The sequence below is a fragment of the Numenius arquata genome, unplaced genomic scaffold (genome assembly GCF_964106895.1).
Source record: "Numenius arquata unplaced genomic scaffold, bNumArq3.hap1.1 HAP1_SCAFFOLD_663, whole genome shotgun sequence".
In the NCBI taxonomy this organism is placed as follows: Eukaryota; Metazoa; Chordata; class Aves; order Charadriiformes; family Scolopacidae; genus Numenius; species Numenius arquata.
Window position 1 is genome coordinate 54,611 of NW_027415579.1, and position 12,868 is coordinate 67,478.

Consider the following 12,868-nt stretch of genomic DNA (forward strand, 5'->3'; position numbering starts at 1 on the left):
ATCATTTCTGCAAGAGGCGAGTAACGGATACTATGACCAGTATTAGAGGGGCCCTGCCTCCAGCCAGGTGGGGGAAAGGGACAACCGGGTTTATTGGACAGTGTGGATTCGATGGCCTGGCACATCAGAGCCACAGGAGTATAGAGCTTTAGTGGACACAGGTGCACAGTGTACCCTAATACCATCAAGCTATAGAGGGACAGAACCCATTTGTATTTCTGGAGTGACAGGGGGATCCCAAGAATTGACTGTACTGGAGGCTGAAGTGAGCCTAACTGGGAATGAGTGGCAAAAGCATCCCATTGTGACTGGTCCAGATGCTCCATGCATCCTTGGTATAGATTATCTCAGGAGAGGGTATTTTAAGGACCCAAAAGGGTACCGGTGGGCTTTTGGCATAGCTGCCTTGGAGGCGGAAGACGTTAAACAGTTGTCTACCTTGCCTGGTCTCTCAGAGGACCCTTCTGTTGTGGGGTTGTTGAGGGTCGAAGAACAACAGGTGCCAATCGCTACCACAACAGTTCATCGGCGGCAGTATCGAACTAACCAAGATTCTCTGATCCCCATCCACAAGCTGATTCGTCAACTAGAGATTCAAGGAGTGATCAGCAAGACTCACTCGCCCTTTAACAGTCCCATATGGCCGGTGCAGAAATCTAATGGAGAGTGGAGGCTAACTGTGGACTATCGTGGCCTTAATGAAGTCACTCCACCGCTGAGTGCTGCTGTGCCGGACATGTTAGAACTTCAATACGAACTGGAGTCCAAGGCAGCCAAGTGGTATGCCACAATTGATATCGCTAATGCATTTTTCTCAATCCCTCTGGCAGCAGAGTGCAGATCACAGTTTGCTTTCACTTGGAGAGATGTCCAGTACACCTGGAACCGGCTGCCCCAGGGGTGGAAACATAGCCCCACCATTTGCCATGGACTGATCCAGACTGCACTGGAACAGGGTGAAGCTCCGGAACATCTGCAGTACATTGACGACATCATCGTATGGGGCAACACAGCAGAAGAAGTTTTTGAGAAGGGGAATAAAATAATTCAAATCCTTCTGAAAGACGGTTTTGCCATAAGATGAAGTAAGGTCAAGGGACCTGCACAGGAGATCCAGTTTTTAGGAGTAAAATGGCAAGATGGACACCGTCAGATCCCAATGGACATTGTCGTGGTTTCGGCTGAATTTACCAAAACCGGACCGACAGATGGCCCTTCCCCCCTCTTCCCCCCCCCTAAAAGAGGAGAGAGGAGGAGAAAGAGATAAGGAGATTCAGAAGTTTAGAATGAACTAAACTACTTTAATGAAGAATTAGTATTAAACTAAAAATAAAGAAGAAAATAATGAAATAGATACAATACATACAAAACTGTATCAAGCTCCCAGGATGACAGTTACATCACCGGCAGGCACTGGGGAAGTCCCAGACTGGACTCAGTGACGATTGGGAACTGGATTCCAGCTCTGGAGTCAGGAACACACGGATCGGGATCAAAGGCAGATGAACAGAGAGAGTCCTCTCTGGACATCGGCCATCGCAGGAAGGGGTTGACCCTTTGATCCCTCAGCTTTTATATTGAGCATGCGGCAGATGGGATGGAATACCCCAGTTTGGGTCACCTGTCCTGTCCACTCCTCCCCACCGATGTGACCCCTCTACGTTTTTTCTGTTTCTGACCATCTAAGGGGGCAAATAACGAAATTGGCTGCCCTTGGTTGTTATAGCAATAAGTATAAGCAAGGGCCTCTCTGCACACCATCCCTTGGCACAGAGCACAAACATTGGTCTTATAATTCTGAGAACGAGCAGTTTTCTCCACAATATGCCGTTAATTTCAGAGAGTTAGAGGAGGCCTAGCTAGGATGTAAAGTTACAGAACAGAAAATTGGTTCGGTTTTACTTCAAACCGGGACAGACGTGATCAATAAAATCGCAGCTATGTCTCCACCAACTAGTAAAAAGGAAGCACAAGCTTTCCTGGGCATTGTGGGTTTTTGGAGGATGCATATCCCAGATTACAGTCTGATTGTGAGCCCTCTGTATCAAGGAACCCGGAAGAAGAACAATTTTAAATGGGGTCCTGAGCAGCGACAAGCTTTTGAACAAATTAAACAGGAAATAGTCCATGCAGTAGCTCTGGGGCCAGTCTGGGCAGGACAAGATGTTAAAAACGTGCTCTACACCGCAGCCGGGGAGAACGGCCCTACTTGGAGCCTCTGGCAGAAAGCACCAGGGGAGATACGCGGTCGACCCCTAGGGTTTTGGAGTCGGGCATACAGAGGATCCAAAGCCCGCTATACTCCAACAGAAAAGGAGATACTGGCAGCATATGAAGGGGTTCGAGCTGCTTTGGAAGTGGTTGGTACGGAAGCACAGCTCCTCTTGGCACCTCGGCTGCTGGTGCTGGCTTGGATGTTCAAAGAAAGGGACCCTGCTACACATCATGCAAGGGATGCTACATGGAGTAAGTGGATTGCACTGATCACGCAGCGAACTCGAATGGGAAACCCCAGTCGCCCAGGAATTCTAGAGGTGATTATGGACTGGCCAGAAGGCAAGGATTTTGGAATGTCACCGGAGGAGGAGGTGATGCGTGCAGAAGAGGCTCCACCGTATAATGAACTATCAGAAAATGAGAAGAGATATGCCCTGTTCACTGATGGGTCCTGCTGGATTGTGGGAAAGCATAGAAAGTGGAAGGCTGCCGTGTGGAGTCCTACAAGACAAGTTGCAGAAGCCACTGAAGGACAAGGTGAATCAAGCCAGTTTGCAGAGGTGAAAGCAATTCAGCTGGCTTTGGACATTGCCGAGCGGGAAAAATGGCCAGTACTTTATCTCTACACCGATTCATGGATGGTGGCAAATGCCTTGTCAGGGTGGTTACGGCAGTGGAAGCAGAGCAACTGGCAGCGCAGAGGCAAACCCATCTGGGCTGCTGAATTGTGGTAAGATATTGCTGCCCGGGTAGAGAATCTGGTTGTGAAAGTACGTCATGTAGATGCCCATGTACCCAAGAGCCGGGCCACCGAGGAACATCAGAACAACCAGCAGGTGGATCGGACTGCTAAGATTGAAGTGGCTCAGGTGGATCTGGACTGGCAACATAAGGGTGAATTATTCATAGCTCGATGGGCCCATGACTCCTCAGGCCATCAAGGAAGAGACGCTACATATAGATGGGCTCGTGACCGAGGGGTGGATTTGACCATGGACACTATTGCACAGGTCATCCACGAATGTGAGACGTGCTGCAGTCAAGCAAGCCAAGCGATTAAAGCCTCTTTGGTATGGAGGACAATGGCTGAAATACAAATATGGGGAGGCCTGGCAGATCGATTCTATCACACTCCCACAAACCCGTCAAGGCAAGCGCCATGTGCTCACAGTGGTGGAAGCAACCACTGGATGGCTGGAAACATATCCTGTGCCCCATGCCACCGCCCGGAACACCATCCTGGGCTTTGAAAAACAAGTCCTGTGACGACATGGCACCCCAGAGAGAATTGAGTCGGACAACGGGACTCATTTCCAAAACAGCCTCATTGACACCTGGGCCAAAGAGAATGGGTCTATCACATCCCTTATCATGCACCAGCCTCTGGGAAGATAGAACGGCACAATGGACTGTTAAAAACTGCACTGAGAGCAATGGGTGGTGGAACTTTAAAAAATTGGGATACACATTTAGCAAAGGCTACCTGGCTAGTTAACACCAGGGGGTCTACCAACCGAGCTGGCCCTGCCCAATCAAAACCTCCATGTACTGTGGAGGGAGATAAAGTCCCCTTAGTGCACATGAAGAATATGTTAGGGAAGACAGTCTGGGTTAGTCCTGCCTCAGGCAAAGGCAAACCCGTCCGTGGGATTGCCTTTGCTCAAGGACCTGGGTGCACTTGGTGGGTGATGCGGAAGGATGGGGGAGTGCGATGTGTACCACACGGGGACCTGATTTTGGGCGAGAATAGCCAGTGAATGAAACTGTATGATGTTAATTGCTAAATGACCCTGCCACTCATCTCATTTCTGTAACTGCTATTGGTTGTACTATAGTAAGAGTCACCCAAACTAATGACAAATGGCCTCTGATGAAAAACCAAGTAAAGTGCAGCAGTGAAGGGACCAGAACTGACCTCAGCAGCTGGCGCCCAGCAACTTCATTGAGATTGACATCTTCAACCCATGGACCACGGACGTGAGCCGCACCGGATACATCAGCCCCAAGAATACAGCATGCGACAGTCCAGCTCCACACATGCCATCTTGGATGCCCTGAGGGACTGTTCTAACAGATGGAGCTCGAAGTCATGGACTAAATGAACTCAACGGACATTTTAGAGTGATGGCCCACAGACTAAGGACATTACGCCTGTATGGAGATATACATATGTATATATATATATGTATGTCAGGGGAAACTGATAGTATTTAATTGGAAACTGTAAGATCTGGGCATGGCATGGAATAAGGGGTGGATGATATCCTGGGTCTGGCGGGGATAGGGTTAATTCTCCCCAGGACCTAGCAGGGACACAGGTATTCCATCCCATGTGAGCCATGCCCAGGGGGTAGCAGGAGCTAGCCGGGGAAGGGGAGGGGCAGGAAGTCGGGGGGGCGGATGAGGAAGTCAATCCCCCGGGGGAGCGGAGCGGTCGGGGGGCGTCCCAGGTGTGGTCGGCAAGCGGTGGTATCGTACTCGTGGTTGTATATTCCTCTGTCGGTGTTATTATTGTTGTTGTTTATTGCTCCCCTTGCTGTTCTGTTAAATTGCCTTTGTCTCAACCCACGAGTTTTTGCCTTTTTTTCTTCCGATTCTCCCCTCCTGGCCGTGCTGGCGGTGGGGCCCGATCTGAGCGAGCGGCTGCCACGTGGTCCTTTGTTGCCCTCTGAGGCTAAACCATGACATGTGTCATCCTGCCACTTGCCACTTGGGACCATGGGACCTGACGGAATGCACCTGCAAGTGCTGAGAGAGCTGGCAGATGTTATTGCTGGGCCACTCTCCATCATCTTTGAAAGGTCATGGAGAACAGGAGAGGTGCCTGAGGACTGGAGGAAGGCCAACATCACTCCAATCTTCAAAAAGGGAAAGAAGGAGGACCCAAGGAACTACAGGCCAGTTAGTCTCACCTGTGTCCCTGGGAAGGTAATGGAGCGACTCCTTCTGGATGTCATCTCCAAACATGTTGAGGAACAGGAAGTTACTGGAAGTGGTCAACACAGATTTACCAAGAGTAAATCATGCTTGACCAACCTGATAGCCTCCTATGATGTTATAACTGGTTGGCTGGATGAGGGGAGAGCAGCAGATGTCATCTACCTTGACTTCAGCAAGGCTTTTGACACTGTCTCCCATAACATTCTCATGAGGAAACTGAGGAAGTGTGAGCTAGACGAGGGGGCAGTGAGGTGGATTGAGAGCTTGCTGTGTGACAGAACTCAGAAGGCTGTCATTAATGATACAGGGTCTAGTTGGAGGCCTGTAACCAGTGGTGTCTCCCAGGGATCAATACAGTCTTGTTCAACATATTCATCAATGATCTGGATGAGGGGACAGAGTATATCCTCAACAAGTTCACTGATGATACCAAACTGGGAGGGCTGGCTGACACTCGAGAGGACTGTGCCACCATCCAGTGTGACCTGGACAGGCTGGTGAGCTGGGCAGAGAAGAACCTAATGAGGTTCAACAAGGGCAAGTGTAGGGTCCAGCACCTAGGGAGGAAGAATGCCAGGCACCAGTATAGGTTAGGGATGGCACTTCTGAGGAGAAGGATCTGGGGGTCCTAGTAGATAGTAAACTTTCCATGAACAAGCAGCGTGGCCAGTAGGTTGAGGAAGGTCATTCTCCCCCTCTACTCTGCACTGGTGAGGCCACAACTGGAGTATTGCATCCAGTTCTGGACTCCCCAGTTCAAGAAAGACAGGGAACTACTGGAGAGAGTCCAGCGCAGGGCGACAAAGATGGTTGAGGGATTGGAGCATCTCCCTGATGAGGAAAGGCTGAGAGAGCTGGGACTCTTTAGCCTGGAGAAGAGAAGGCTGAGGGGAGACCTTATTAATGCTTACAAGTACTTAAAGGGTGGGTTGAAGGATGATGGAGCCAGACTCTTTTCAGTGGTTCCCAGTGACAGGATGAGGGGCAACATGCACAAGCAGGAACATAGGAAGTTCCATTCAAATATGAGGAAAAACTTCTTTCCAGTGCGGGTGACAGAGCAGTGGAACAGGCTGCCCAGGGAGGGTGTAGAGTCCCCTTCTCTGGAGATTTTTAAGACCCACCTGGATGCAGTCCTGAGTAATGTGCTCTGGGCAATCCTGCTTTAGCAGGGGAGTTGGACTAGGGGATCTCTAGAGGTCCCTTCCAACTCTGACAATTCCATGATTCTGTTTTTCTCTTAGGAATGATTATGATTAAGTTTTCATGGAGATAAAAGATGGCCTGGGTTACCTCTCAATTATCTTTCAAGCCTTATTTTGCTTGAAATTTCTTCAGTGACAAACCAGTGAATAAAGTCTCTTACAGTAACTTGCGTGCTTTAGCAGAGGTCAGTCATTTACAAAGTAAGCTAAAAAAGTCAATCCCTTACAAATGGAGAAACTGAATAAGTCAGCTATCTATTTCATGTCTATGGAAGTCAGCTAATTTGAGTCTGACTTTGACACTTCAGGCTTTCCAAAGGAAAGAAATAAAACTCTCCAGAAATTGGCTCTTCTTATATCTGAGACCTGATTCTAGGATGGGATCAGGTCAGAAATAAACATCTAGATTTTGAACAAAAAAAAAATAGACTTCTTGCAGAAATGCAAGAGGCAAGGTATAATTTTGCACAGACAGTTCTTGCTTTCTTTATATCATACTGGCTGAAGTAGTTACAATAGTAAAAAAGCAATTCCTGACAATGAGACATTCTATACAGAAAGGGAAGGGGGAAGTGGTTCAAATCTAAATGACCATACACAACAAACTAGATATTTCCGCAAGAGAGTAATTTTCTGGCTCTCAGACATTTTGTTTAAAAAGACCATGGCTTTTTAAACAGTGTCTATGTGGGAAAGTAATAGAAGATTGGCAAGGAGGACTGTAAACACGCTCAAGTGACTCGCATGTAGGGTGCTGGAAAACACGTATATCACACTAACTGTTGCTTAGTTCTGTGTGCTCAACAAGTAGGATATCTGCACTTAGATAACACAGGCCTGGGATGGACTCGGGGGCACCTTATCGAACACACCTGAGATTCTTGCCCTGCTGTTGAAGAGATCAAAGCACAGCGGAAAACTCTGCCTGCCAGAATCCTTGAAACACAGGCCCAAACAGCAAGTGGGAGCTCTCTCACTCTCTCACTCCGTTGCTAACAAGGACTCTCTTGCTAATAAGGACTCTAGCTCCGCGGTGCCTGCGTCCCCTGCTTGCCTGCCTCTGCCCGCTGCTTCAGAGGTTCCCTGATCCATGAGGTATTGAGATTAAATTTGTTCTTTGCCCTTAATCCATGGTTTTGTGGTTGTTCCTGCGTCCTGCCTGCATTGGCTCACACATTTGGCATAGTTGGCAGCTACAGGAACACCTATGCCATGGCTGATAAAAAGGTTGGGGACTGGGGAAGCCACTACGGTGACTCCCCCTATTCCGGGATGGCCCAGAACGGAGCACTGGACCCCCGTGGCTACTTTCTTGGCTAAATTGTCTCCGCCAGAGGCATGGCCTGAAATAGATGACAGGGCGGTGATTACCCCCCAGAGTATTGAAATGGCTATGCATGGGTTGCTGTGGAAAGTGGCGTCAGATTCTTCTCGCAAATTAGCAGGTAGATTGGGGTGGCTGTTAGCTACCGGACTAAGAGCTCTTGACTGTGAAGTTATTGCATTGCATAGTAAAGCGAGAGGATTGGAAAAGAAAAACAGGAGTTTACAAGATGCAAAGGTGATTGCACAAGAAGTAATTACGGTTCAAGCAGAGCAGTGCTCTGAGATGCAAGAAAATATAGACTGGTTGGTAGCGTGTATTGTTAATAAGAAAAGGGACAAATACGGGAAAAGTAAGCTTTTGATTTCCCAAGTTCGTGCTCTCACTACAAAACAGTCATGGGATCCCAAGGAATGGGATGAAAATATTTGGAGGGAGTCCTCAGACTCTGAGACTGAGTTTGAATTTGATCCGGGCTAAAAAAGCGCTGAGGTGGTGGAAGCACAACCCCTCATACAAATGGGGGGGAGCAGGAATGAGCAGACAGAGGAGTGCAGATGACTAGTACTTACACTCTGAAAGAGTTAAGGGAATTTTCAGAGATCTATCAGCAAAAGACGGGGAGGCATACTGTCATGCAGTTTGCAAGCATGGGATAGTGGAGCTGCTTCTATCCCTTTATCAGTGAGTGAAAAAGATTTTCTAAGCCCTAGAGCCATTGATGATCAGACAGAACAAGGATATGCTCAGCTGCAAAATGTCAGAGGTCCTGACAGGCGAGACATTATTGCCCCGATGTCGTATCAGTGGTTGTGTGTAGCAGTTTTAGCAGCATATACAGAACCTGTTGAATTAGTGTCGTCCCTCGGAAACTGGTGTATAATGGAGGAAGGTATTAATTTGGTGCAGCAGATGAGGGTGGCTCATGTGTTGGTTACAGGATCCAATCCGGACAGTGTAGCAGTGACAAAAAGTATCAAAATGCAGTTTTTGAGAGGAGCATCTGCCTCACTAAACCCCGTGATTATACCAGCAGTGACAAATGCTGTGGGTAATGCAGGCACCCTAGCAAATACCTTGAGGGAAACTGGGGCTGTGATTTTGGGACCCTCGGTGTGGGTGGTGAGTAAAGGAGGGGCAGCAAAATGGAAAGGAGTTACAGCACGGGTGACAAGGAAACAAATGTGGAATGGTTTTGTACAAGCCGGTATCCCCAAACCAGGGATAGATGGGATCACAACATCAGAAATGTTTTCCTGGTGGCAAAAGTTAGCGTTTACGCAAAAAAGCTGACCACCCCCAGCCCCACCACCAACTCCTCGGCCCCCCTCCACCCCGCCTGACACCTCAGTGCAAGATGTCGCCCGGCAACAAAAGCAATATACTTTATAAGTATTGCCTCAGGGGTACAAACTCAGTCCCTCCATTTGCCACCTGATGATAGCAGCTGATTTAGCAGTGTGGTCGGGTACAGTTACTGTTTATCATTATATTGATGATCATTTGATTATGGCAGAGTCACAAGAAGAAAATGAAGCAGCTGCCGAATTGCTAAAAGTCCATTTGCAGGACCGAGGTTGGGCAAATAATCTAAAGAAAATACAGGGCCCTAGTGCTACTCTTCAGTTTTTGGGAATAGTTTGTCATGGACCGATCAGAAAAATACCAAATCAGGTACAGCAAACAAGGCAGCCATTTCTTGTACCAATCACAGTAAAACAGTCACAGACCTTTGGAGGACTTTTAGGGTATGAACTTTTATGACTTTTAGGGTTCCCTGATCCATGAGGTATTGAGGTTAAATTTGTTCTTTGCCCTTAATCCATGGTTTTGTGGTTGTTCCTGCGTCCTGCCTGTATCAGCTCACACAGTCTAAATAACACAGCACTACAATATAACACAAGGTTTTTATCTTGACTATATATCACAGAATTGCATTGTGGGAGAAGATCAGGTTTGAGAACACCTGAGAAACCATGGGATACAATGAGATACATCCCAAGGTCCTGAGGAAAATGGCTGATGTAGTTACCAAGTCACTCTCCATCACATTCAAAAAGTCATGGCAGTCAGGTGAAGTCCCCCCGTGACTGGAAAAAAGGGAAACATCACACCAATTTTGACAAAGGGTAAAAAGGGATCCCCCTGGGATCATCCCCATGCCTGTTAAGATCATAGAACATATCCTCCTAGAAGATATGTCAAAATGTATGGACGTCAAGGAGGTGATTAGAGACAGCCAACATGGCTTCACCAAGGGCAAATCACATCTGGCAACTGTAGTGACCTTTTATGACAGAGTAACTGCATCAGTTGACAAGGGAAGAACTACGGATGACATCTACCTGGACTTCTGTGAGGCCTTTGATATGGTCCCGCCACAACATTCCTACCTCTAAAATGGAGAGATATAGATTTGACAGGTGGGCTATTAGATGACAGAATCATAGAATATCTCAAGTTGGGATCGACCTCCCCCAAGGAGGAACTGGCTGGATGGCCATGTCCAAAGAGTTACAAACAACAGCAAGATTACACATCAAGTTACAGTCTTGACAAGATTTGTATCACCTATTCCTAGCTATATGAAGCAAAAACAATTATACCACTCATTAACATTGGGTTCTCTTTTTACTCACACAAGAAAAAAGGTACTTTTGGAGTTATTATTATTTTTTTAATATTCTTGTTTCCCACTACTGACTGTAGCACCACCCTCCAGAGATGAATTTAAAAAGCGAAAAATACTTTGCAATCTAAGTTTTCCTACATTTCCTATAGAATCTGACCTCACATATGGTGCTCACTTACACACTCACGCTCTAGTTGCTAGTGCTATAAACACATGGGTGTCTGACCCCTAGACCCAGTCCAGTTGCTGGCATCCAGATCATCACTCTCTGCAGTTGGTGGCACTGTGGCACAGGCTTCTGGCCTGTGTCCAACTCCTGTGGCTGGCAATTGATTTCACTAATTTCTGTCTTTCCAGTTGCTGGCACTGAGACACGTGGACCCTCTGACCTGTGGTCTAACTCCGATTGCTGGCACTTAAAACTGAATACACACATGTACACAAAGAATAGACTTCCCCACCCAGGGAAAGAGTTAGAGTTGGAATTTAGTAAGAAGATAGAACAGATTGCACTGATGAGGTGCAGGGCATGGCCACACCAGCATGCTGACCAGTCCTTGTTTACATGCAACTGGCCCTTTTTATCCCCTTATCACTCTGTTTTCATACACATATTCTTCCCCAAGTCACCTAGGTACACCACTTTCTCTGCCTCTGGTTCCTCCACTAGACATCCCAGAATAAGTCCTGTGCAATCCCAAAATGCGGGTCCCCTGCATCCCATAATGTGTCCCATAGCCTTAGGCAATAATTCCCATTGGCCCAAAAAGCACAACCTCTTTGGCTCCCCTTCACTCATTGTGATGGGTTTCACACCTGGAATGGATCTGTTGAAGTCTCCTGTGAAAGCCCTGAGAGGACCCTGGGTAGGATGTTCCCTCTTCCGAGCCTGTAATTTTGGTTCCCCTACCTTCCATTTCACCTCTGTGCTCCTCTGTCCTTGCGGAGATGGACCACTGCTGGGCTGATAGTTTTCCCTGTGATGGGCCTGGGAGCTGCTAGGGCAGAGTATTATTTGGCATCCCCTCCTGCCATTGTGCTGCTTTGTGGATATGTGGATGTGGTTTTTATCACAAAACCTAGAAAAAGCAACCAGTGAATCCCAATAAGTCATTTACTCCTCAGCCCATGTTTTAAAGAACGTGTATTTGAAATATCCAGCTTATACGTTACACAAATTGCAGTTTCTTTAGAATTCTGCCTAATGCTGCTTTCACATCTTTATTTTTCAGGCTGTAGATGATGGGATTCAGCATGGGGGTTAAGATGCTGTATTGCATCGACAGCACTTGATCTAGAATGATTGATGAGACTGATTTGGGTTTTGTGTATTGGAACAGAGCAGTTATGTAGAGTAACCCCACTACAATGAAGTGGGAGCTGCAAGTGGAGAAAGCTTTGTGCCTCCCTTCGGCAGACCGTATTTTCAAGACACTGGCAATGATACAGATATAGGAGATGAGAGTGAGCAAAAAGGAGCTGGACCCAAAGATTACAGCAGAAAAAAGAAGAATGAGTTTACTGAGAAAGGTTCTACTGCAAGCTGCAGACAGGAGAGGGGGCAGCTCGCAGCTGAAATGTCTGATTTCTGTGTGCCCACAGAATTGAATATTTAACACAGGAATTGTGTTTAAAACAGAATATAAGAGACCCATTGCCCATGCACTACCCACCAGCTGATAACAGAAATCTTTGCTCATAGCCTCTTGATACTTCAGCGGATTACAGATGGCCACATATCGGTCATATGCCATTACTGAAAGCATAAAAACTTCACACCCAGCTGAGAGGAATATGAAGAACATTTGAGTCATACAAGCATTGACAGCAATGGTTACACTTCCTTTCACAAGGAAATTTACCAGCATCTTTGGAATAACAGCGGTGGCGTAACAGATGTCAACAAGTGCTAAATGAAAGAGGAAAAAGTACATAGGAGAGTGAAGGTGGAGATCAGTCCTTATGACCATCATGATTATTGTATTTCCTAATAAAATGACTAGATAAATAATTAAAAACACAGTGAATAGGAGGCTTTGAAGGAGTGGATCTCTTGTAAGTCCCAAGAGAAGAAAATCAGTTCCACTTGTTTGGTTTTCCATTTACTCTATGTAACCTGAAGGGGAGAGAAATGCATGATGTTAGCACTGGAATCAGAATAGACAAAATCCTATTAATTGTCTCGCAGGTATGACATCAATGTGGAGTAAAGAAAGGAGATTTCAGTCCACATTAGAAAGCAGAGAGGGGTTGGAAGAGGCATGCAGAAAGCGGTTGAAATAGGCCTTTTTCTCCGTTGAGCCCAACTGGCACTTCCTGTTCCTATTAATTTTATCCTCTTACTAGGGCCTTTGCGATTCTACAAAGGAGTGAAGTCTTGAAAGCTGAGACTGAGACTGAAAACATGCTTCTCTGATTTGTAGTTTGTCTTCCTCCTGACAATCCAGAATTACGAATTAGGCTACCTATCACCAAGCATGGGGAGATGATAGGAATTCCAGTAAGTCTGTGCAATGCTTTATGTGCTCACTTAGAATTTCAGTCCTGCAC

The 12,868-nt window shown here is 46.8% G+C and overlaps 1 protein-coding gene across 1 annotated transcript; it reads right to left on the reverse strand.

Annotated features, from left to right (window-relative positions):
• Positions 1–11,487: 11,487 nt before the first annotated feature.
• LOC141478811 (olfactory receptor 5V1-like) lies at positions 11,488–12,420 on the reverse strand. Its single transcript, XM_074167785.1, has one exon. The coding sequence runs from the start codon at positions 12,418–12,420 to the stop codon at positions 11,488–11,490; it is 933 nt and encodes a 310-aa protein (XP_074023886.1).
• Positions 12,421–12,868: the final 448 nt, after the last annotated feature.

What these genes read in the sequence shown, in the direction of transcription:
- LOC141478811 (XM_074167785.1), bottom strand. Translation starts at nt 12,420, where the DNA reads ATGGAAAACCAAACAAGTGGAACTGATTTTCTTCTCTTGGGACTTACA.